Source organism: Canis lupus, chromosome 8 (genome assembly GCF_011100685.1).
Source record: "Canis lupus familiaris isolate Mischka breed German Shepherd chromosome 8, alternate assembly UU_Cfam_GSD_1.0, whole genome shotgun sequence".
Taxonomy (NCBI): Eukaryota; Metazoa; Chordata; class Mammalia; order Carnivora; family Canidae; genus Canis; species Canis lupus.
In genome coordinates, this window is record NC_049229.1 from 27,484,289 (window position 1) to 27,510,700 (window position 26,412).

At 43.6% G+C, this 26,412-nt stretch overlaps 1 protein-coding gene across 1 annotated transcript in view; it reads left to right on the forward strand.

Annotated features, from left to right (window-relative positions):
• Positions 1 to 1,001: 1,001 nt before the first annotated feature.
• The window catches only part of ABHD12B (abhydrolase domain containing 12B), a 35,128-nt gene continuing 9,717 nt past the window's right edge, over positions 1,002 to 26,412 (forward strand). The window contains 11 exon segments of the mRNA XM_038544089.1: positions 1,002 to 1,109; positions 2,012 to 2,085; positions 10,436 to 10,563; positions 11,665 to 11,767; positions 13,916 to 14,035; positions 15,975 to 16,005; positions 18,984 to 19,029; positions 19,136 to 19,170; positions 19,172 to 19,266; positions 19,698 to 19,735; positions 23,474 to 23,553. Of these exon segments, the coding sequence (XP_038400017.1) occupies positions 1,002 to 1,109; positions 2,012 to 2,085; positions 10,436 to 10,563; positions 11,665 to 11,767; positions 13,916 to 14,035; positions 15,975 to 16,005; positions 18,984 to 19,029; positions 19,136 to 19,170; positions 19,172 to 19,266; positions 19,698 to 19,735; positions 23,474 to 23,553 (858 nt within the window).

Sequence of the window (26,412 nt, forward strand, 5' to 3'; positions counted from 1 at the left end):
TAGAATCTTCCATTTGCTTGAGTGGGACCTTCCTCATCATGCAGGGTGTGGCCCTGAGAAAACCCACCTGCAGCTGGCTCATCAGTCAGGCTTAGATCCTTTCGTCCTTCCAGATGTGATTCCTCTTCTATCTTGATATGAATCAGAAAATTGACATCCTCAGAGCAATTACAAGAGGCAGCCAACAAGACTCCCCCCCTGGTCAGACTAGTTACAGGAAATGGCCTCCTCCTTGAAGAGACCTGCCCTTCCTTGAAAGGTGTGGGTGCTTTCTCCAGACTGGCCTAGGAGCCCCAAGCAGGTGGGTTCCTGTGCACTTTCTGTGGCGTGCCCTTTGCCCCATAGCGCCGGCACCACAAACCCCCCCCCCACATTTTCCCTCTTGGGGAGGTTGCACCTTGGCTCCAAGATGAAGTCTTAATGCTGGCATCAAATTGCATCCGAGCGAGGCCTCATTCCCATCTTCCTCTCTGCCCTCCCACCTTGCTGTGTGGCTTCCCTAGGCCACGGGCATATGTAAGCCTGCATCTGGGCCCAACCCCGCAGGTGTGAACTCCCTGATACAGGGTGGGGTTTTGTCAGATGTCGCTGAAGAAACCAAATGCCAAAAAGGTGTTAATTTTGGCGTGAACTGTGTAGTTCATAACCCTGTGGACGGATAAATCATTACTCAAAGGACAGAATGGGGGGCGAGGGCAGAAGAGGGAGGGAGGGAGGGAGGGGAGGGAGGGAGGGAGGGAGGGAGGGTGCCGCACGTGGGGAGGCTCCAGAAAAAGACAAAAAGGACAAAGAAAGAGGAAGAGGGCGGGTCACCGCAGAGGAAGGCAGGGATGCTTCGTGCAGACCTTCCGAGGCCTCGTGTCACACTTCGGCTTCACCACCTGCCCAGGGGATCCGCTCTCCCTTTCACGCCAGTAGAACATGCACCCCGCGCGCCAACGGTCCCGGCACACCGCGGGCGGGGATGATGATACGCCACCGGCCGCTCGATGGGCGCCGCGATGAGGTCCGGGGGCTACGTACAACGGGTCCTAGGCCACTGCGGTGGTTTACGCAAGGTGCAGCACACACAGGACACGATCGGGAGGGTGGAGTCGGAAGGGGGAGGGGTAGGGAAGGCGGGTGGTATAGAAGACCAAACGTGAGCCACCTGTGGGCGGTGCGTGTTTAGCTTGCGGCCACCTGAAGTGGGAGGGGACGAAAGGGGGGAAGGGAGTAGGGGGAGGGGGGGGGGAGGGGGGAGGGGATAGTGGGGTAAGAGTGAAGGTTGGGGGGGTAAGGAATGGATAGAAGGGGATTAAAAAGGTGAAGGGACAGTAAAGGCGTAGGGGAGGACAGTGCCGGGTCGGTACTTTAAGGATAGGTAACAAACCGTCTACGGAACGTGTGTCCGCAATCCACAGGGCGGGGGGAGACCGAGAGGGCCGGAGACGGGGTGAATGGAACGTACGGTCCTCGTTTCTATGTGGCGATGTAAGTTTAGGGGGGGATCAAGGATCTTGAGGTGTTGTGCCCTGGCGACAGCGGAGTAAGGGAAGAGTAGGGGGAGATATGAAGCCTCGGGTCGGTGGAAAAGTCGCGTAGAGATCGCGGGGCTGCTTAGCCTTAAAATTCGCGCCTCCTTGTTTATGAGTCATACTTCTTGCTTGCACTCTGCTTATGTTCGCTTGAATTGGGGGTGTTTGCCGGTGGCTTTCTAGTGGTTGGTAATCTCTGGTGCCATAATTAGTTTCCTCCTTCCCCTCAGTGGCCGTTGCGCTCCGTCTTTGTTCCTTTCTCATTGTCTTTTTCGTGTTATTTTTCTTCAGTCTTTTTTATGCTTTCCTTGGGTGCTTTGTGCTTTTTTTCTTGTGTAGTGTCTTTCCGGCTTCTTGCACTCTTCCGATAGTTCTTCTTTGTCGTCTTTGCTCCTCATCGGGGCGTATCCTTTTCTCTCCTCTTTAATCTGCTCTCCTCTTGCACGCTTCGTTCCTGTCTTCTTGGGATCGCTTTTGGCGGGTCCATTCGTTAGCTTCTTTCTCTTCGTTGTGCGTCCGCGCAGGGCTGCGTGGCCTCCTGGTGGGCCATGGTGGTGCGGAACCTGCGGTGAGTGCTCGGCGCCCCCACCCCGGGGATGGGGATGGGGATGGGGATGGGCGGGGCGCCCCGGGCCCCAGGCGGGTTTTTGTTTTTTTTGTTTTTGTGGTTTTTTTTTTTTTTTTTTTTTTTTTTTGTGTTTTTTTTTTGTTTTTTTTTTTTTTGCTTTTGTTTGTTGGTTTTTTTTTTTTTTGTATTTTTTATGTTTTTGTTTTTGTGGTGTTTTTTTTTTTTTTTTTTGTGGTTTTTGTTTTTTTTTTTTTTTATGGTTTTATTTTTTTTTTTTTTAGTGTGGTTTGTATTTTTTTGGTTTTGTTGTTTTGTTTTTGTTTTGGGTGTGTTTTTTTTTTTTTTTTTTTTTGTTTTGTTTATTGTTTTTGTGGTTTTGTGTTTTGTTTTGTGTTGTTTTTGTTTTATTTTTTTTTTTTTTTTTTTTATTGGTTTTAGATGGTTTGGATTTTATTTTCAACGTTTCCCTGTGATCCACCGTATGTTTCTCTTCTTTATTCCTTTTATTCCCCCAAGCTCTGCGAGCCCGGCCCTCTTTGGACCGCGTTATCCTTAGCCTCCAAGCCTCCCCCTGCCAGCCGGCCTCTGCCTCTCTCCCTCTCCCTCTCTCTCTCTCTCCTCCCTCTCTCTCCTCTCTCTCCCCCTCCCTCTCTCCCCCTCCCTCTCTCCCTCTCTCCCCCTCCCTCCCTCTCTTCTCCTCCTCCTCTCCTCCCTCCCTCTCTCTCTCCCTCCTCCTCTCTCCTCTCTCTCCTCGCTCCCTCCCATCCCTTTCCCTCTCCCTCTCTCCGCCGCATTCATCATCTTTTCACTCGGCACTGTCTCCCCTCTCTCCGTCCCTCCTCCCGTCATTCTTTCCATCGCCCCCCTCATCCTCGGGCTGCTTCTTCCTCCTCCCCCTCTCGTAGATCTCTCCTCAGTCGCCCGCTCGTTGTCTCTCGGCCCCAACACTCCCCCGTACTCTCGTGACTCCTGTCCACATGGCGCTCAGCTCAATGGTGCTGCCGGGCCCCACTCGGATTCCCGCCTGGCTCTTCGTTCTCTGCTCCCGGGCTTCTTCGGGTCCCTCACTTCCGGCGCCGTGCCACTAATCGTCCTCTTTCCCGCTCTCTCTCCCCGCATCTGAATCATGGTGTCGGTCCGCTGGTGGATTCATCTATTTCACCTCAACGCCTCACTCTCTTCTGCTGCCTGCATAAGTCGCTCCCACTTCTCGCGCGAGCCCTTGCCTATCTTCTGCCTCTGCACGCTACCAGAGTCTCCAAAGCCTGCCTCATGCCATAATATCTCTCTCCTCCCGCGTACTCCTCTCAGCTCTCATCTTCACGTCGCGGATTCGGCCTTCTCTCCTCAGTGTCTTCGCCTCACGCGTCTCGCTGTGCTCGGGCCCCTCGGTATTTACTCTCCCCCTCCAGGGAGTCCTCAATCGAGTCGCCTCTCAAGGGCAGGGTGGGTTCCGTCCGCCGTCTCGTACCCCTTCCTGGCCTCGGAATTTTTCGGCATCCGTCTCATCGCACGTTCGGCTGGCGTGCGGTGCTCGTTCACTCTGCGTGGCCCGCACTGCGATGCTCAACCCGGGCGTTCTAGCTCCGACGCGGGGATCACTCCCGTGTCGGGGAGGCGCAGAGTCTCTCTGACTCTACTAGACTCTGTTTCTCCCGCCCCTGCTCGGCGAGGTGAAGGGGGGGCACGTGATTGGGGGTCAGGGTAGTTGCCTTATCTGATCTGTCTCGGGTGAGTCTGGCTCGCTCCAACTAAGTGGGTGGACGTGGCATCTCTCATCATGTTCTCCCGATGCATCATAGTGGCATGCACACTCTTGTCTAGGCGCTCTCTTGTGCTCGCTGCGGGGTAACTCTGCCCAAACTCTCTTCTGTCTCACGGGCCTCTCTCGTCGTCACGTGGGTGGAGCCTCGTCATCTTGAGTACGTGTGGTCCTCATCGGGACGGCGTCCAGCCCCTACTTAGTAACGTCGGGTCGCTTTCTCCCTCTCTCAATCCCATCCAATCTGCGTCATGGGGGCGAATTCTCTCATGGTATTCCGACGCTCGCCATATCGAACTGCGTGTGCGGCTCGTTCCTCCCCGGGGTCCCCCAGCCCTGTCTCTCTCGTGGGCGTTCCATCCCGCCTTCGCCTCTCATCTCTCCTCTTCGGTGTCGGTCGTCTGCGCGTAGGAATCCTCTCATCCGCGGGCGCCCCCTCCCTCTCTCTCCTCTCTCTCCTGCTCATTCTCGACCCCTCTCTGTTCTCAAAAAATCCCATCTCTGCCTTCTCTCCACTCGTTCGAGAAGTTCGGCTGTTAACCTTTCAAAACTCGCTCTTTCTCTTCTCCTTTCTACTCGATCTGCCCCTCTCGTCGCGCTCTCCTCTACCCCCTGCCCTCTCATCCGCTCCCGCTCTCTCCTTCTCATTCCCCCGTCCCTCTCTCCCCCGCTTCCCCTCTCTCTGGTGTCCCCTCCGTCTCCGCTTCTCTACCTGCCCCGTCCCCTCTCAGTTCCCCGCGCCGTCCATCCTTCTCTCTGCTCTCGTTCATATTCCGGCCCACTCCATCTCTCACTGTCCCCCCGGGACATCTGCGCCTGCCATGCTCAGCGCCCATCCCTCATCGGCTCCCCCGTCGATGGGCCGTTAATTTATCTGCGCCGTCCCTCCCTTGGCTCTCCCTCTCTCTCCCTCGCCCCTCTCTCACACTTCTCTCCCCTTTTCCTCGTCTCTCTCTCTTCATCCCAGTCCCTCTCTCGTGCAGCCCCTGCCTCCTCGTTTCCCTCTCTTCTCACGCCTTCGCCTGCTCGTGTCCTTCCATACTCTCCCTCTCTCTCGCCCTCCTCTCTCTCTCTCCCTCTCTTCCCTCTCTCTACACGCTCATCTCCTCCTCTCTCCTCTCTCTTTCGTCTCCCCCTCCCTCTCTCTCCCCCTCCTCTCTCCCTCTCCCTCGGCTCTCTACCCTCTCATCCCCCTCTCTCTCTCCTCCCTCCCCTCTCCCTCTCTTCCCTCCCTCTTCTTCTCCTCCCTCTCGTCACCGGTCGACCTACTCTCTCCGGTCCCTCTCTCCCCCTCCCTCTCTCGGGCTCTGCCATCTCTCTCCCATCACACTCTCTCTCTCTCCTCCCCCTCCCTCTCTTTCCTCTCTCCCTCTCTCAGTGCGCCGCCCTCCCTCGTGCCCTCGCCTCGCTCGTCTCTCTCTCTCCTCCGTCTCGTCCCGTCTCTGCCTCTCTCCTCCCCCTCCCTCTCTCCCCCCCGCCTCTTCCCCCTCCCTCTCTCTTTCTCTCCCCCTCCCTCTCTCGCCTCCCTCTCTACTCCCCCCTCTCTCTCTCTCCCCTCTCCCTCTCTCTCTTGACCGGTGACCCATCTGCGCCCCAGACTCCTCGTTCTCTCTCGGTCTCCCTCTCTCCTCCCCCCTCCCTCCTCTCCCTGCTCTCTGCTCTCCTCCTTGCCTCCCCCTCTCCCCCTACTTCTTTCTCTTCCCCCCTCCCTCTCCTTCTCCCTCCCCTCCCCCCTCCCTCTCTCTCTCTCTCTCTCCCCCTCTCCCTCTCTCTCTCAGGTTTGATCTTTCAGTAGCTTACATCCCTTGGGGGCTTCTGAAATAGAGATTTCCAGAAAGATGGCTCATGTTGCTATGCCAATCTCTTATCTGCCTTGACCATGTGACTAAAATTCAGGAGGGATTTTAAGAAGACCAATGATACGATAGTGACAATACTAACCTATCTTGTCCTCCTAAATGGCATCCTCTTAGGTCAAAGGCCTGTGGAGGTTGAAGAGGATCCTAAGGCCAGCCAGCTCCCCCAGAGTAAACTCTCTTGGATGTATTTAAAGAACATCTCTCCATAATGCTAAAAATGCACAGTGCATTGAAACCATACCTTTGCCAAGTTCCACATCCTTTGACTTTGAAATGTCTGTATCAGAGGGTTTTAAAACTTTCTTCCTCCTTTTTTTTTTTTTTTTTTTTTTTTGAAATAGACTTCATACCCAACACTGGGCTTGAACTCACGATGCCGAGATCAAGACTTGAGCTGAAATCAAGAGTCAGATACCTAACCGACTGAGCCACTCAGGCACCCCTCTTCCTCCTTTTTTATTTTATTTTATTTTTCTTCCTCCTATTTTAAATCCTTGGCTTAAACAGTAATGTTAAACTACCCGAATTGACCAGCAATGTATTGCCAGTCTCTTTTGCATTGAAGGCAGGTATTGGTTAGAGACCAAGGACTCAGAAGATTCAGGTATCTTGTTTTGTTGGAGTGGGAAGGTATTGGCACTTTTGTTTGTCTTTCTTCTTTATACTCCTATGTTTTGTTTCTTGTTGATTACAAAATATCCAAGAGTCACAGCCAGACACAGGAGGCTTCACTTTGGAAGGTCTGAATGATGAAGACAAAGACAGAGCTCTCTTCTATTCCTTCTGTAGCTCAGGGCAGAGAGCAGACAGTAGCTTTCCCCTGGCCTGGCAGTGTAGACCCACACCCCCCTTCGGTGTTGGATCTGAACACAAGTCAGAATATCCTGATCAGCAGCACTTTTTAGCTACACACTCATGGGCCTTACCTCCTTGATACGGTTATTCTGGGAAAGCTGGCATTTTCTGCCTTTATCTTTTGTGCTCTCTCTAGAGTTGGTGGCTGATTATTTAACATTTATCTGGCAGAGAATCAAAGCTGCAGTCCATGCTTTTAGAGAACAACCCACTTTGTCGATAATGGAATGGGACATGGGGAGTTGGGGGCCTCTCTTTCTTGCCTTACTAATTGACAAAAAATAAGTCTCAAGAGATGCTTCCTGAAAGAATAAAATACAAGCACGTTTCTTCAACCTGAACAGAGAATTACTGCTCTAATTTAAGAAGTTAAATGCTGAGGCAGAAGCACAGACCCAGATCCAGCATCCTGAATCCTTTTGTTTCTTGGAACCAAGTCAGCTTAGGTCGTGAACCACGGAGGGCTGGCTGTGCCTCTGGAACTGCTAGTAACACGGGATCTATTGTGATGTGTTGTGTGACTCAAGGAGAACAATTAATTGAAAGATGTTTCCAGTGATTATTTTCTAATGCCTTGGGGATCTATTTATTTGTTTTGCAAAAATTTCATCAGCTCTAGTTGCTACTTAAGATAGATGAGCCCAGGAGAGCAAATCTTCACTTGCCACTGATTTTCTTCGAACTACCAAAAACAGAAAATGTGCTCGGGAAAGAAGCTGGGGGAAGCTGATGGGCTATTTTCCTCTTTGCTGCTTCCCATTCACCCCTAGTCTTTACATTTCTGGATGGTGTTAAAGACACCCCCATGAGTGGCCTGATAAGCTAATTCATTCTTTCCACAGTACAGGGCATCGCCTACCTTTTGGGGACTAGTTTAGGTCTGGGCATAAAGCCCTGCTCTTGTGGAGCTCACAATTAATTTTCAACTGTAATTCAAAAAAGAGAGTGACGCACTTCCCCTCTCCACCAAAGCTACCAGTAAGCATTGCTTCCTTCTCCCTTTTCTTCCACTTTTCAGTCCTGTGCTAGACAGGGTGCAGTATAAGAGAAGCACTGCATGCCACGTGGTTCTTTTCGGTGGGAAGACAAGACTAATGGTGGGAAAACCACCAGAGGGCAATTAAAGGTCAAACCAAGGCCCGATTATAATGAGTTGGAAAGGCAGAAAGAGAGGAAAAGTCCCTGTGGGAAGATCTGGGTAGAGAGGCTTCAACAAAGAAGAAATCTTTGTTGGATGTGGTTGTGAAGGAAGGGGAGGATTTGGTTGGGAGGGAAGAAGGGAGGAGAAGGTACATGTTAAGTTAGGTGCCTGCTGATCAGTACATGTTGGCCAAATGAATGGGTACATAGGATGGATGTGTGGCTTGTCTCACTATTTGGAATAGCTGTCTTGCCAGATGGGGTTAGAGTTGGGCTTCCCATAGCTGGTGCTTCTGAGCATGAACGTGAATGATTTGCCCTGTAGCCACTCAGGTTCCAAGGTAAGAATGATCCAGTTAGGTTCCGTGGCCCCTGTGGAATGCTGTGCAGTTACAGCCACAGCTGATCAAAGGGCAGGCGAAAGAACACCAGAGCATCAAGGTGTCTGTTTGATGTGGTTGGCCGTTGGTAGGGATTGGGCTGAAATTGCATCCTCCACTCGAATAAGGTCTATTAGCCACTGGTGACTTTTGATCCCCTACTGATCTAGGAGAAGTCAAATTGACAAGCCCTAGTTAAAAGAAGCTGCTGTGCATTATTGATGCAACGAGGGATCTGGTCACTCTGTTCTCTTCCCGCAGTGCTTCCCACAGAAGTGCCTTGAGCTATTTGAGAGAAGGGTCCTATATGAATTATTCTTTAAAAACAGAAACATATTTCCCTCTACCGCCTCTGCTTCCCCAGCACCCTGCTACCTTCAAAAGATAACTTAGTGGGAGGTTAACAGGCGGGGTAGCGTGAGTTCAGAGTCAGGAGAAAGAAAGCCCATGCCAGCCAACTGGAAGGAAGCATAAGAATTCAGACTATGTTTAGTTCTGCCCTATTTGGGCTTCATCTGGGGCTCAAAGTGGCTTCTCTAAGTTTTGATTTCTTATCTCTAAAATCAGAGCAACAGTATCCTCTCCTTCCTAGCACCTTCATGGAGGCTATTTAAAAGTATTATGAAAAGATCGTTTGTATTATTTCCTTGCTAATTTTATGCGTAGGCAGTTACCTATGTCTGATGTACTTGGAGAGCTACCCCTCACCCTTTCCCCATGTCTCTTTTCCATTCCCAGCAGAATTGCTAGAGATTCATTATCTTCTTCTCCCTTCATGCCTTTTTCAAACGTATAAGCACTCTGAGTTTTTAGTTATTAACACTTTTGGGAAGGATTTTTCTTAGAGGTCTCTCTTTGATGACTTTAGAGTCAGAAGCCTCCTGAGAATACAGAACAGGAAGGAAGAAGAACATGGGAGGAAGAAGGGACCGTGAGGAAGGCCAAAGGTGCAGAAGGGGGGAAGGGTGATCCTGAAACAACTTTCTCTAAGGGCTGAATTTTGCCGAAGCCAGTCTTGTTCTCGGGGTTCATGTTTGCCTGCAGGGATGGCAAGTTGCACTTACCAGGACCGTGACAGCTCACTGGAGATCTTCATAGAACTCTGGGGTCACACTGACCTGGGTACAGTGAATGACTCTGCCATTCATTGGCTCTCTGGCATGGGGCAGGTTACTTAAACTTCTCCGTCTCCTCCTTTGCAAAGTACAGCCAGCTTCTAAAATGCTCTGATCTAGCAGAAATCAGGGCAGGGGAGACAGTTCATGCAAAATGCTCTCCAGTCCCACAAACTAATGATCTGATTATACCGAGCAGTCTTCACGCTGACAGTTCAAAACAAGGGAAGGGATTTATTTAATGGAGAACGTGGACAAAAACTGGAAGCAGGAAGTGGTGACACTGACTTCCTGTGTTCCTCATTTCTCAAAGGTAGGAGATGTTCAACTCTCAGAGATGTGGCATAGAGACAGAAGTGGCATCAGTGACCCCTCACGGACAAGTCATAACTTGTCTTCTGATGGCTCCTGGTCTGGGTGGTTTGTGTCCCAGGGAATAAATAGTAGAATAAACGAGATGTGCATGGCCTGCTGCGTCCCATTCCCTGACCAGGCCCTAGCCCTGATGTAGCGACAACCTCCTGGTACGACCTTGTTCCCAACCCTGCTCCCCACAGTCTCTCTTACCAGAAATGTTGCATTAGAAGTGGACTTTTTTCTTTCATTGGCTCATTTCTTGCTAAGACCCAGCCAGAGGAGTGGGGATCTGATGGTTTTTCACTCACTGCTTTTGACAAATAATAGTACATACAGCACTAAATTGTGATGTGATTAAAATCTGTGGCAACTGTTAAATAGTCTGAATCCCGGCAGCCTGGGTGGCTCAGCAGTTTACCACTTGCCTTTGGCCCAGGGCATGATCCCGGAGACCCGGGATCGAGTCCCGCCTCGGGGTCCCTGCATGGAGCCTGCTTCTCCCTCTGCCTGTGTCTCTGCCTCTCTCTCTCTCTGGATCTCTCATGAATAAATAAATAAAACCTTTAAAAAAATAGTCTGCATCCTGTTTCCTGATGACTTTGGGGTCCAGCCTTGGTCTTGTGTGGGTATGCACTGAGGGACAGGCCTGACTCCTGTTCTGTCCTACCTGGGCTTGACATACCCGGGCTTTCCTCTCCTGTTTCCCCCTTAGTGTGCAATCCTGATCTGTCCTAATCGCATACAATTCTATAAAGGGTGTTGCTTAAGTGCCAAGTTACCTTTAATTCCCAGTGTTAGTCTCTGAAATTTTATTTGGATGCTAAGAGAAAGAACAAATGACAAAACTTGGACTGATTTGCCTTGTTTCACTCTATCTTGCAGATCTTTTCCACATTCCTGTTCAACGCTTGGAAGAAAAATTGCCTCTCTGTATCACAGCTTTACCAGTAAACCATTAAAAGAACACATTTTTCCACCTCTGATGAACATGCTAATATTTTTTAATTTTTGTAAGTACATATCTTTCATGAATCTGCCCATAAATATTTTCCCAAAGAAAGAACTCACTGCCCTTAAAGTTGCCTAAGTGACAATAAAAAAGGCATGTCAGCTATAAAATTGTGGCTAGACTTCAGTGGTCTGAAACCTATTTAACAGTGGCTTTGGGGGCTCGTTCAAATCCCTGTGGACTGTGAGGGATGAATAGACCAACATGACCTTGTGGGTGGGGTTTCACTGCTTGGTGTATTCTCTACTCTTTTGCTTTTTCTTTTTAGCTATATCCCTTGAAAGAGAGAAAATGAGGATTTGGGGGTGGGGAGAAGCTGATGTGAGGATTCTGTTTTCCCACATTTTTTCTACTGAGGGCTGTTAGTCAGTGTATCACACAGTCCTAGCACACAGGTAATGCTTTCACCTGCTTGTCCCCAGGGGTTTGTTGATTCAGGACATTTCATGGTTTATGGCTAATGACTAGGTTTTATTTAGTGGAAAAAGTAACACTTGACATAGGTAGCAGAATAGTCATTACTTTCTTCTGTACCCTCTTACCTTTCTAGGGGAATGGTCTCCTTTGTTTTTGGTGTGAGACAAGGATAAGGACTGAATAAAACTCTATGATTGTCTGTCACACTGGTGCTATTTTAAAATCGAGCTTTAGGGGGTTTTGTTGTTTTGTTTTTGTTTTGGCAACTTCCCTGTGGCCTAATCCTAGTTTATAAAATAAAATACTTTGCTAGGAATTTAGTGTAGTAGCTTGGAACTTAGAAACCATGGTAACCATGAGACTGCTTTTTTTTTTTTTAAGATTTTATTTATTTATTTGGAGTTGGAGTTTTTTTTTTTTTTAATTTATTTATTTGAGAGAAACAGAGAGAAGGAAAGAGCATAAGCAGGGGCAACTACAGAGGGGGTGGGAGAAGCAGGTTCCCTGCCAAGTAGGAAGCCTGATATGGGGCTTGATCCCAAGACCCTGGAGATAATGGGATCATGACCTGAGCCGAAGGCAGATGCTTAGCCAACTGAGCCACCCAGGTGCCTTTACTTTTTTTGATTGTGAATAAAAAACATGGAGTTTGATTCTGGGAGTTGATAATGAATCTACTTTCTAGTCAAAGCACCATTCCTCGTGGATTTAAAGAAACCAGAGTTAAAGATTCCTCACACCGTGAACTTCTATATCAGAGTTGAACCTGGGGTGATTCTGGGAATCTGGTGAGTGCACTGATGGATACTGGGTTGCTTGATCCACATAGTTTTCATATTATAAGGGCAAGGGTGAGCAGTGCTGTGTTAGCTGCCTGTGGAGAGGTTGGGGTTTCTTGGAGTCACCTGGAAGCTGTTTCATATACCTTCCCTTTGTAATAATATTTGACTTGCTTGAAATTGCTTTTCAGTAATTTTACCTTGGAGTGTGAAGTCTTTTGGGTGTGGCCCTGTGCTTTGGGTCTTTTACCAGGCCTGACAGAGCTGGCCCTGCCCCACTCTTCTGCACACCTGGCACACCAAGCCACACACTCAGAGGATATGCTCTGTCTGAAACACTTCTATGTCTCTGCTCCCTCCTTTCTTTTTCTTTTTTTTTGAAATAATTTCTTCTTTTTTAAAGATTTTATTTATTTATTCATGAGAGACACAGAGAGAGAGGGGCAGAGACAGAGGCAGAGGGAGAAGCAGGCGCCATGCAGGGAGCCCGACGTGGGACTTGATCCTGGGACTCCAAGATCACGCCCTGGGCCAAAGGCAGGCGCTAAACTGCTTGGCTACCCAGGGATCCCCTGCTCCCTCCTTTCTCCTTACTAACTGCCTTCTTATATTTTGGGCCTCAGTTTATTTTTTATTTTTATTTTTAAGAAGATTTTATTTATTTATTAGAGAGAGAGGGAGAGACAGCACAAGCACAAGGAGCAGGAGACAGAGGAAGAGGGAGAAGCAGGCTTTCTACTGTGCAGGGAGCCCAACATGGGGGCTTGATCCTAGGACCCTAGGATCATGACCTAAGCCAAAGGCAGAGCTTAGCCAACTGGGCCACCCAGGTGCCCCTGGGTCTCAGTTTGAATGGTAATTTGGTGATTTTCAGTGAAGCCCTTCCTCATCTCCCATTTTATATACAGCTAATGTCAATAATGTCAAGATTTTTTTTTTTTTTGCTGCCAATTTTCCAGTGTCCTGTGTTATATTTCCTCTCTCTGACTTTATTTTTTTTTAAGATTTTATTTATTTATTCATGAGAGACACAGAGAGAGAGAGAGAGGCAGAGACACAGGCAGAAGGAGAAGCAAGCTCCATGCAGGGAGCCCAGTGTGGGACTTGATCCCGGGTCTCCAGGATCACACCCTGGGCTGCAGGTGGCGCTAAACCGCTGTGCCACCGGGGCTGCCCTCTCTCTGACTTTAAACATGCAATCATATAATGTTTAGGAACCAATATGAGTTCACATAACTTCTTCCTAATCCACACAGTATATAGTTCATTTAATAGTGTTGGAATTTTTTTTTTTAAGTTGGAGTTTTTTAAATTTTATTTTATTTATTTATTCATGAGAGAGAGAGAGAGAGAGAGAGAGAGAGAGAGGCAGAGAAATAGTGTTGGAATTTGAAAATCTTTTTATTCTTTGCTCTTGCTTTGGCTTATCTAATTGGCAGTGGTGCCAGTCCTCTCAGTACAGAGGCCTGGGAGTTTGATGTCAGACTTCTGCCCCTAAACGGTTGAGAATACTGAAGATTTTTTATTATGTGGCCAGTTCTCCAAGTCCTCTTGTGACATGTCATATGGCAGTGTTTGTATCTTTAGAGTTCACTCAGTGTTTTAACAAGATGGCGGAACTAGAGCATGGGCATGTGTTTAAAACAACAAAGTCCCTGGTTTCTTGAGCAGAATAGCTTCATTTTATATTAAAGTTCTTTTCATATCTAAACTGGTCTCCCTTTAAATTCTTCCAACTTGTTTCTTCAGTCAAACCAATAACAGGTGGCACATACTAATTGTCTTTGACTTGTTTCCACCCAATGGATTGCATTTCAACAGACTGTACCTAAGAACTGCAGTCTTAGAAGATTAGTAGATGTAGGAGTCAGAAGAACCAAAGCAGTAAATGGTTAAAATGGGTTGTTTCTGCACATGAGGGAGGTGGAGTAGAGAAGTAGTCATTGTCACTGTAAGAGGTTTGTGATATTATATTTTAATTTTTACTCTGTGCACCTATTAGATAGAAATTTATATTTGTAAACATGTAATGTATATTTATACATACATAAACCTATAAATCTATATCTTTCATTGACATAAGGGGGGTTTCAGACTTTGGCAAGGAAAGCGAGTTCTCTCTGTACATGTTTGTTAAAATATTTTCTTGCTCTTTAGGCACACAGTTCCCAGCTGCCGGGGGAAAGATGCTAAGGGGAAGGACTGTGGCTGGTATGAAGCAGCCCTTCATGATGGCAATCCAATTATTGTTTATCTTCATGGCAGCGCGGAACACAGGTCAGTGCCTTTGCTTGGATTTTTTTTTTTTTTTTTTTTTTTTAAAGAGAGAGGAAGTATTTCAGCCCTGTGTGGAAATGAAACGCAGAGCTCCATTTTCAACTCTGTAAGCTATGCCTCCATGTATTTTCTTCCTTTGTTGAAATTTGAAGGTGTGCTGGCAATAGGCTTCTTTAAAAAAAAAACTATATATTCTGCATGCAGACTAATGTAGATCTTTAACTAAAAGGGGGACTAACTTCCAAAATTTGGATATTGATTTCAAAGAAGTCATATCTTTGGGATATTTATTCCCAAGGAGTGTCTGAAATGATGAACTGAGCCTGTGGATGACTGGAAAGGGAAGAGGCATGAGATAGGGGAAAAGGAAGAGCAATTTCCTTATTGATGGTCTTCTCACAGAACTACATGGAGATTCCTTGGTTTAGCATGAATCCTATTAATCAAATATATGGATTCTCTATGAGAGATCATCTGGAATTCTGACCATCGGTACTGGGGACCATCGGACTGGTTCTGGTCTAGAATACTGATGCCGCAGCCACTCTCTGTTCTTCCAACCTTGCTTTGTAACAAAGAATGCCTCCCTGAAGTCCTGCTCCCCTTTGATGTGCTGCCAGAGCCTCCAGTGGGCCTGTCATTATGGTGGGTGATGATTATCAGCTGTGACTGGATAGCTTGCGGTGGGGGAGGGGCGATGAGCCTCCGAGATGAGCCTCCGAGCTCTGTCTCTGGAGGGACATTGCAAACTAAGTGATGAGCTCGGGAATCTGCCCCTTGGCTCCCTTTCCTATGTCTCTTTTCTTCACTGTCTTTTTCTGTCTTGATGGCTTTCTCAAGACTTGCCTTGGCACTAGGCAAAGGTGCCCATTTTTGAGCGACATTTACAGAGACTTCCCATGAAATTCAACATTTTTCAACACTGTTGAACATTGTTCTGATTGTGCAAACTTGGGCATGGTGTACGATGTGTGTATGTATTTAAAGGATCATTTGGCTCACCCATTCATGTCTGTCCCTCTTTGTGAATCTGCTATTATCCCAGATTTACTGCTCTGGGGTTAGCCCCAGCTTCCTCCTGTCCTCTGCCAGAAGTCTCAGCTTGCTATCTGTAGTACTGAGCCAAAAGGAGGCCAAATGGGAGGTAATAGGAACCTTGTTGAAAACAGTGGTTCTAGACTTGGGACCCAGAGAAACCTGGAGGTCCATGAACTTCTTCCCCAAAATTGTGCTGAAAATTTCAGGTATGGATATATTTTTCTGGAAATGAATCCATAGCTCCATGACCCACTACAGTTTAAGACACTTGGCTCTAAATCAAAATTCAAATGGTTTTTAAAATAATCCTCTGTATTTTGAATCATCCTTGTCTCTCTTTTATTAGTGTGGTTAATAGAGGGTAGATGGTATGGTTATTTTGGGAAAAAGCATTTCTTATACCTCCAGAGCTGCAAGTCTCCTTCATTTCATCTTGTACTTAATGGCAGAGTGACCAGGGTACAGGCGGATTTCAGTTTAGTGAACATGACTGTATCATCCTTTGTTCTGAAAAGCCACTTTCTGGAACTGATTTTCCTTCAGCTTCTAAAAGTTTTCTTAGAGATAAGTTTTGCTGTGTAGCAGGGAAAGGAGATGGATTGTCAGTAATTCATTACATCTTCTGTTGAGAAGCACTAGCCATCTGGGCATCCAGTGCTCATGTAGAGGAACACAACAGCAGTGGGGAGCCATCCATCATTCACCCTGACACATCCAAGTGGGCTATGACACCAAAAAACCATTTTCCTTTCTCCTAGTTATTTATTTCTCTAACCTGAAAAAGAAAGGCATAAGATCTGATGCCAGAGGCATGATAGTGATTTTTATTGGATTTGTCATTGTAATTCCTAATTCTTGCTCTTTTTTTTTTTTTTTTTTTTTTTTTAAACTTCCACTACAGGGCAGCTCCTCACAGACTTGAGCTAGTCAAGGTATGTCTGAAGGGGCTTCAAGGTACCAATTTTACGTCTCTGCTTTTTCTCTTATGGGCTATAGCCATAGGTCTTCCTCAGCCCTCAGCACAGGCATCCACTGAGAGCTCCGGAAGGTGGGTTTGGTGTCTGGGACTCAAAGTCCCACACATGGATTTCTCTTCCTGCAGTGGCCACAGGGGATCAAAACAGAAGTGAACATCTCTGACTCCCAAAACACTTTCATGAATATATTGCCTTCATCACCGTATAAAGTTGAAGATCCCTTTTATCCGCTTTTTCTGAGGCCTGGGAGAAGGGTGGAGAGAGTATATTAAATGTGAAAATTGGGGATCCCTGGGTGGCTCAGTGGCTTAGCGCCTGCCTTTGGCCCAGGGTGTGATCCTGAAGTCCCGGGATCGAGTCCCATGTCGGGCTCCCTGCATGGAGCCTGCGTCTCCCTCTGCCTGTGTCTCTGCCTCTCTCTCTCTCTGTGTCTCTCATGAATAGATAAATAAAATCTTAAAAAAATTTAAAAAAAAAATCTTAAAAAAAAAAGTGAAACGTACTCCTGTGAGAAACAACCTTTTTTCTGTAGTAGAGGATAAATACATAGAAGGTATGCTTTTAAAAGTCATTCATTCAGGCTCTGGCTTCAGCCCCACAGGAAGTTTTGCAAGTGGGATGGCGGCAACACTGCTCTTCTCACCAGCCTGTTCCCCAACTGTAGCTTGTTGGGGTGGCCCCTGCATTTCCAAGTGTGAGGGAGACATGGCCATAGCTGACTCACAGCGGGTAGGGCAGCTGTCTGTTTATCTTCTCCCATATCCCGATTGGGTAATCTTTCCCTCAGGTGACCAGGCTTGTCCAATTTTTGACCAAAGGACCTGCTATCTCTTCCCACTCACCAGCTCCCACCTGAGAGCCGGTTCCTAGTGTAACAGCGTTAGTGGGGCCTGGCCTCCCAGGCCCAGTATGGCCAGCACCTCCTTCATCCCCCTTCCCTTATTCAGAGAAGGAAGCTCCTCTCCTGTCTACTCCTCCCTTTCTTCACTGGCTTCTCAGAGCTCTTGGGTGGTGGGCTGGATGCAGTTCTGCCTGGGATGATCATGTCTATTAATTTTTAGGTTTGCTTTCCACCCTGCACCTCACTTTCTGTACTTTGTACATGGAATGGTGGTGAAGGTGATGTCCATGAGAACATGTGTTTTTTCTTTCCTTTCCCACTCTCAGCAAAGCTGAATTATATATCCCTTGCGCGCACAGAAGGGAAGAGAGTTGTAGGTGTAGGTGTGAAAAGTGGCCAGGTCACCCTTGTGGTAACTGGGATGGGAGGGAGGGTGTGATAAGACTTCCTCCAGGCAGATTCTGGATTCCTTGTGCCATAGTCATCATCTCCTAGCCTGACCAGTCTTTGCTAGCCCTTGGTTCTCTTCTTTAGATGAGTGATTTCTTTCTTTCTTTCTTTCTTTTTTTTTTTTTTGGTGATTTCCTTTAAAAATCGAATCTTTACTATTAAGTTGCCCTTCTTCCTTTCTTCTTTCCTTCCTTCCTCCACTTTCTCTCTCTCATTCATTTCATTCATTCATCACATCAGTCATCCAATACAGCTGTTTTTGTTAATTCGGAATCTCACCTAATAGTCTTTATCTCTTTATATAAAGTTTTTAATGTTACTATGATTAGATCTGTATGTAATTTCATGTTGTTGCTCTTTACCTAATATCACATTATAAACATTCTTCCATGTTTTCCCTAGTTATTATAATTACCTAATTTAAAAGGTGGTCATTCTCCATTCTATTTGTAGACTATTGCTTATTAACTATTCCACTGTTGTTAGATTAAATTTTTTCCCCTTAAAAATCACTTAAATAGTGTTGCTAGAGAAAACTTTAAGCATTTAGTTTATTCTTTTTTTTTAATTTTTTTTTTTTTTTAGAGATAAATTCTTAGGAGTGAGTTCTGTTCTTGAGTTGTTTCATCAAGTGGCCATACTGTCTACAGTATCACAGACAATGCATGAACATTGCCACTTCCTGGGATGCTTACATGCTCTGTGTCTTGGATAACTATTTTGGAGGCTGTGTAGCTGAGATAGGCATTAAAAAGTCTCATTTCTTTCCTCATTATTGGGTGAAAATATATTTAAGGATTCCTAGTGAGACTCAGCCACCCACATCTGTGCTGTGGTAGGGGCGGCACAGTGTTCAGACATAAACAGACCCAGGAGTGAATCTTTGTTCTGCCTCTAGCCATTTGGGGGACCACAAGCAAGTTACTCAAACCCTCAAGACTCAATTTCTTTATCTATAAAATGGGGATATTACCTACCTTTAGGGACTGTTGTGAGGATTAAGTCAAGTTTTAAAAGCATATGCACAGCAAATTTTTGTTCCCTTTTCTCTCTCTTCTATCATTGTAATTCACTTCATTTAAAATTATGTTTTTATGTTCCTTTCTCATTTATCCACACGAGATGTGGCAGTGGTTTCATATAATTGAGTGATCTCTTTATTTTTGATTGATATTAACTCTTTATCTGTTCATATTTAATAGAAGTATCTTCCCATTATTTATCTTTAATACAACTCTGTGTAGACTTTCTGTTCTGAAGGGAATTCCTAAAATGGACATTTACTTTGTACCAAGATACTTCAATACTTTCATCTCATGTAATCGTCCAACAGTCCTGAAGGTAGTAGCTACCATTGCTCTTCATTTTTCAGAATACTGCTCACACATTCAGATGTTAAGTGGCTGGCTCAAGGTCACACTGAGGGTAGGGGGCGGAGCCAGGGCTTTGCCAGGCTGTCTGAGCCTGCTCTGCTGCCGCCTCCTTTCTTTCTCCTTGTGTCTGACCTTTTCATGTTCCAAGGCAAACAGCAGATTTCATCTATTCTCTGGCTAGGAAACCATCACAATGAGGATTATGGAAGTATTGAGGAGGTTAAACCACTTTTTCTAATTAAAATGATAATAGCTCCTTTGCCATCCAGGTGCTGAGTGATGGTGGCTTTCATGTCCTGTCTGTGGACTACAGAGGTATGTGTTAAGGATGGCATATAAAGATTTTTCAGTAAGCAGGAGAACTTTGGGTGGCCCTCATTTTGGAGGTAGTGAAACTCTGCTTGGCTTTCCTTGTTACTAGGGTTTGGGGACTCCACGGGTAAGCCCACAGAGGAGGGGCCTGACTTCAGATGCCGTCTGTGTCTATGAGTGGACCAAAGCAAGAAGTGGTACCACGCCTGTGTGTCTCTGGGGCCACTCTCTTGGTACAGGGTAAGTGGGGTCTGATGATGGCTTTTGGTGGTGGTGGGAGTCCTTGGGGCTTTAGTGTCCTCAAAGGTAGCAGTGAGCAGAGGTCCTCCTCTGCTAGGGGCCTGGGCTCTGGTTTCTTTCATATCCCACATGTGGCTAGAGACATCGCCATCGCAGTGTGCCTGTTTGTAATGCAAGGGAGGGTGTATCTCTGTGGTTGCCTATGACACTGAAGCCCATTCCAGAACTCTCCTTGAGAGTATTAAAGAGAAGGAATCTTAATTTAGGGCCAGGGGAATCCCTCGAAGTCCTATGCAAAGTTTTATGTCTGTGTTCCTACCAGAGGGTCCAGAGTTTTCATCAGATGCTCATAGGGGATGTTGCATTTTGTACTATTTACTTGACTGTAATGTCACTGCTTCACATATGTACTAATGTTCGTTGCCTTACAGAGTTGCAACCAATGCTGCAAAAGTACTAGAAGAGAAAGGTACTATAAAATGCCTACATGTATAATATCTTGGCTTGGGGTGGGGAAGTAAAGATAGCCTACTGACTATTGTGCACACTCTGAACACAGAGATACCTGAAGCACCCTGACCTTAGACAGCCTCTGATAGTGTAATAAACTTTCTTTTCTTCTATTTAATAGAAAACAATAGTTGCTTTTCAAAGCCATGAAATTAAAAATAAATACTCAGGAAGAGTTAAAATTCCCTTTGAAAAAGCCCTTATTGGGGGATCCCTGGGTGGCGCAGTGGTTTGGCGCCTGCCTTTGGCCCAGGGCGCGATCCTGGAGACCCAGGATCGAATCCCACATCGGGCTCCCGGTGCATGGAGACTGCTTCTCCCTCTGCCTGTGTCTCTGCCTCTCTCTCTCTCTCTGTGTGACTATCATAAATAAATAAATAAATAAAAAAAAAAAAAGAAAGAAAAAGCCCTTATTGGGACGCCTGGGTGGCTTAGCTGTTAAGTGTCTGGCTTCAGCCCAGGGCATGATCCTGGAGACATGGGATTGAGTCCCATGTTGGGCTCCCTGCATGGAGCCTGCTTCTCTCTCTGTCTGTTTCTCTGCCTCTCTCTCTCTCTCTCTCTGTGTGTGTGTGTCTCACGAATAAATAAATAAAATCTTTAAATAAAAAAAAAAAAGAAAAAGCCCTTATTGTGAAGTAAATGTTACTATGGAGTAATTTGGAGTACAGGAGAGGAAAAATTCCCTTATGAAGTAGCAAGCTGGACTTGCTTTCTGCAGCCTCTCTTCCATGACATTTATATCAGCGTTTCCCTGAGTGTTCTGAGAGCTGTCTCAGAATCCCTGGAGGTGCTTATCATAAACACAGGTTTCCTGGATCCTAGCTGTTTTCATGAATTAGAATTTAGAATTAGAATTTCGGTGAATACTACAAGGTGATTGTGATGTACATTAAAAGTTTGTCATCTCTAAAAAAAAAAAAGTTTGTCATCTTTTGCATTATATCATAAACTTGTCAGTACCTGGTCAGGTTGAGTTATGTGAACATTTTAAAGCAAGTCACCTGCTATACAGTGTTAATTAATTACGGAAATAAAGCAGGCATTATTTCCTGCTCCTCTAAGCTCTCATAACTCCCCATGCACACTTTCTGCACAGTGTTGATGATGCTGTATTATCTGACCAAAATTCCCACATAAATGAACACTTCACTTCTTGGATAATACAGTGACCTTAGAATTAAGAACACTTTAAGTCCATTTACATCCCCAATGTATGAACTCTTGCTATCATATATTTTAATTTTCTCTGTATCACACACTCCATAAAAGATTATTATTCTTATATTATAAAATCAATATTTAGATTTACCCTTTCTTTGCTTTTTATTACTTCTAGCATTTCTGTGCTTCCATTTGGGATTTTTGTTCTGCCTATCTGTGGTAAAGAATTCCCTCAGTTTTAGCCTGAAAATATCTTTATTTTATCTTCTTTTTTTTTTTTTAAGAGATTTTATTTATTTATTCATGAGAGAGACAGAGAGAGAGAAGAGAGAGAGAGAGGCAGAGACACAAGCAGAGGGAGAAGCAGGCTCCATGCAGGGAGCCCGAGGTGGGACTAGATCCCGGGTCTCCAGGATCACACCCTGGGCTGAAGGCAGTGCTAAACTGCTGAGCCACCCGGGCTGCCTCTATCTTCCTTTTTTGAAGGATATTTTCCCTGGGCATAGAAATCTTGGTTGGCAGTTATTTTATTTCAACACTTTGAAAACAACATCCATTTTGTTCTGGCTTTCACTGTTCCATTGGGAAGTCAGCTTCCAATCTTCCTGCTGCTCTTTTGAAGATAATGCTTTTTCTTCTGGCTATTTTGAGATTTTTTTTTTTTTTTTTTTGGTCTCTTTCATCATTTTTACTGTGATTTTCCTAGGTGTGGTTTTCCTAGTACTTATCCTGCATGAAGTTCATAGTGCCATAATGACTGTGGCTTGATAGTCATCCATTTTGGAAAATTGGTCATTATATCTTTAAATCTTATGCCTACCTTCATTTTTAATTTTCTCTCCCCCTGGGACTCTAATTATATGTATTTTTTTTAGATCTGTTCCTACATCCTGTGTGTCTCCAATGTTCTTTCCTGGGTTTTCCAGACATTTTTCTCTTTGTACTTTAAATATATTTTGAAAAAAAAATATTTTGATATATTACACAGTTCACTATGTAATATCAAATTTTATTAAATAGTACAATTTTAACAAATATTTTACTATATTAGTTATTATATTAAAGTGCATACATGATTAACACCAATATCTAGATCCTTTGTTGATCTATCTCTATTATCTGTTTTTTTTTTGTATTTTTTGGCCTCTTTACTTTTTGTATGTCTAGTTATTTGTTATTAAACACTAGATACTGTTTATGGAAGTTGTAGAGATAATTTGAGGGGCTAGGGGTAATATTATCTTCTTCTAGACAAAAGTTACTTTTCTCCTGAATGACAGTTAAAATTGGGGGGATATCATCTTAATCCAATCAGAAACTGAGCTGATTTGAAGCTGGACTTCAGTTGTTTTTAGTTCACCATTACTCCCAGGGTATAGTCTTTTGAAGTCACAAAAAGCCTGAGAAATTTGTTAGAGTCCTCTTTCTCGTCAGATTCTGGACTCTAAATTTTGTTCTTTTAGTCCTGTAGGAATGCTGAAAGTTCTGTCTAGTTCTAAGCCTCTAAGAGAGGCCACCACTGTTGCTTTCAAAGTTTATCTGCTCTGAAGGGAAAAGCAGCTCAAACTCTTGTGGATTTTTTCTTTTGATATTGACTCTCAAAATCTCACTGATTTTGTAGCCTTCAGATGCCTCCAAGCATATGTATGTATACACAAATATGCATATAGTAGTCCTTCCTTATCCATGGGGGATATGTTCCCAGACCTATAGTGGATGCCTGAAACCACAGATAATATTAAACGCTATGTATACTGTTTTTCCTATATGTATATAGCTATGATAAAGTTTAATTTATAAATTAGACATAGTAAGGGAATAATAACATACTGAAAATAGAACAATTATAAAAATATACTATAATAAAAGTGATGTGATTGCGGTCCCTTTCTTAAGATACTGTACTATACACACAGTTATTCTTGTGGTGATGTGAGATGATGAGGGAATGATGTAGGAATCATGATGTAGTGTTAGACTACTACTGACCTTTTGGCAATATGACAGAAGCAGGATTATCTGCTTCTGGGCTGCTTTTGACTGAAGGTAACTGAAACTGCAGATAAAGGGCAACTCCTGTGTACATATATAAACACATATCCCCATCTGACACACATTTTCTAATTGTTCTTTGAGGTACAACTAGCCAAAACAACCCAGTCAGCCTCTGGTACAGTCTTAATAATGGGCTACAGGACACTCTCCCTTCCTATAGTACTTTGCCTATAGTACTTTGCCTTCTCAATTGTCCAAGTCATGAAAACTTGTGTTTTAGAAGGTAGTGATTTTAACTATCATGAATATAGAAATCTCCTAGGGTGGGGATACCTGCTAAAAATGCACATTCTCACTCTCCTCATCTCACTCTGACTGATTCAAGTCTAGTGTGGAGTCTAGGAATTTGCATTATTAACAAGCTTCACAAATAACTTTGGTGTAGGTAGTTCATGTACAAGACCTTGAGGACTCCTTATTTAGGAAAGATAGTATTTAAATATGATAGGGGAGTTATTTCTTTTTTATTGTTTTCAAGGATTCCCAGTTGATGCTATTATCCTAGAGGCTCCATTTACCAACATATGGGTTGCAAGTATCAATTATCCTTTGTTAAAGGTGAGTCTCTGATTCAGAAGATGTAAAAGTGTAGGCTCTTTCCACACACTTATGCTTATTAATCATTTTCCTTTTCTTAATATTATATGTTTCTAAGTTATTCTAACCTGATATAGGTTATTAATCAGTTCTTATTGAAGAAGGGCACAATGGCTTTTAGATTTTGTAGTTCTTTTATTTTCTTCTAATAGGTTGAGAGTAGTGGCTTATTAAGAGTCACAACTTTTTCCCTCCTTTTCTATTAACTGTACCTTTTATCATGTAGTTTTTAAACATACTTGACTTTATTATTCTTCCTTTCTAAAGTGAAAACATGACTCTTATATATAGTTTTTAGCCCTATGATTGTCAGCCACGTGTTTTTCATTTTTTTAAGATAAAAGTCTTTAGAGAATTTAAGGAAGCTGCCAAATGGTTTTACACATCATCTCAAGTAGAGAAGACAATCTTTTTAAGAAGAAAAAGTTTAAAGAATTGGGCAACAAAATCTAGTTTTTTATCTGTTGTGTAGATTATCCTAATTTCATAATATCTTCGCATGCCTAATGCTCAACTGCTTATAATCATACTGCTGTACAAATGTTAGCCAGTGAGCCAATGAGCCAGAGAAAGAGAAAGGATTCTCAGAAAGGATACAGGACCCCAAATTTAAATTATTGATTAATGTTAGAAGGCATTTTAAGGGTACTTTAATCCAACTGCCTACTTTTGGAATCTTTTTTGTAATAAATCATAGAACTTTCCAAATTTGTTAAATATTTTGGGAGAAGGTATTTCATTACTTCTGGGGACAGCAGTTCACAGAACCACATAATCTTGAAAATGTCAGTACAATAAATTCCATCTCGATACAGGAATCCTCTGAACAATAGAAAATACCAAATGCTGTGTAACTGGAGATACAATAAAACACTTTCAATTGGTTTTAGACAATTAAATATTCATTTAAAAATAACCACTAATTGAGCATCAGTTATTACTAATAAATTCACTAACTTGTAGGTATAATTCAGATATAATCTTTCCATATACTTTTCTTTTTTGAAATTCTAATTTTGAATTTAACGTAATAGGAAATATATAATTTAACAAATAGTTATGAACTGAACATCCATGTAACTAACATTTAAGTCCAGAAATTAGCATCATTAGCCCCCCAGAAGTCTCCTGTGTGTCCCTTCCCAATCCAATTAGTCTCGCCTTAGTTGTAATACTTAGACTGAGTTTGTGGTAATCATATCCATGCTTTCCTTTATAGTATTACCATCTCTGTGTGCATCTCTAAGCAATATAATTTTGTTTTTGAACTTTATATAATTAGTAGAATTATATAGGATGTATTCTATGTTTTTCAACCAACATCTTATTTGTGGGATTTTATCCTAGAAGCATAATTATAATTTGATCATTTTCATTGCTTTATAGTATTTCATTGTACAAATATACTACAATTTATTGACCTATTGTTTGTGGACATTTGAGTTGCTTTCTGTTTGTGGTAATTAATTATATTGCTATGAATATCCTTGAATATGTATTCTGAAAACGTGTACACATTTCACTGGAATATGCCCTAGAGTGGAATTGCTGGATACTAAGATATGCATATGTTAAGCTTTAGTAATTAGAGTGCCACACATTTTTCCAAACTGGCTTTACCACTTTACTCTCCCACCTGTTGTGTATGAGGGTTCTAGTTGCTTCACATCCTTGCTATAATATGGATATCTCACTGTGGTTTTAATTTGTATTTCCCTTATGACTAATGAAGCTGGGCATTTTTTTCATGTTTATTAGTCATTAGATATTATCTCTTGTGAGATACTTGCTCATGTCTTTTGCTTATTTTTAAATTATTTATTTGTAGTTTTTCATAGGATGATTCACTAGAAAACTATTTGTATTGCAAGTATATTCTCTTATTTTTGCCTTTTTGTTTCCTTAGTGATAGCTTATGTTGAAGAGAGTTTCCTAAATTTAATGTGGACCAGTTTATCAATTATTTTTTATGGTTAATATTTTAAGGAAAAGTGTTCTGCTTAATACAACTCTGGGTATCAAAGAAGGTATGAAGATACCCTTCTATGTATCTTATAGAAATTGTTTTATCTTTTACACATAGAACTATAATCTACAGGTATGGGTTTTTGTATATGTAGGAGATAGAAGTCCATATGGATATCCAGGTGTAATACTAAACAAACCTTCCTTATCAACTCTGCAGTGCCAATGTTTGCATCTATCATGGCTTAATATATATGGATCTGTTGTAGACTCTCTCATTTCTCTCCTTTGTCTATGTGTCCATTCTCATATGAATACCACATCACCTAATTAGTGTAGCTTTTTGTTTGTTCTTTGGCTTTTTTTTTTTTTTTTTTTTTTTTTTTTGAGGGGAGGAGAGGAGGAGAGAGAGAGTATCCCAAGCACAAAGAAAAAACAAAAAACAAAAAACAAAAAAACAAAAAACAAAAAAAAGAGTATCCCAAGCAGGCTCCTATCCACCATGGAGACCAATGCAGGTCTCGATCTCATGATCCTGAGATCATGACCTGAGTTGAAATCAAGAGTCGGACACTCAACCAACTGAGCCACCCAGGTGCCCCTAATTACTGTAGTTTTATGTTTTTATAACTGGCTATGTAAGTTCTTCAGCGTTGATCTTCTTATTCAAGACTTATCTTGACTATTTTTGATCCTTTGTATTTCGATGTATATTTTGACATATACTTAGCAATTAAAAATTGCTATTAAAAATTTCCCAGGATTTTGATTGGAATTGCATTAGGGCTATCTATAATTCGGGGGAATTGATACCTTTCTAATATTGAGTCTTCCAATTTATGAACATGGTATTTA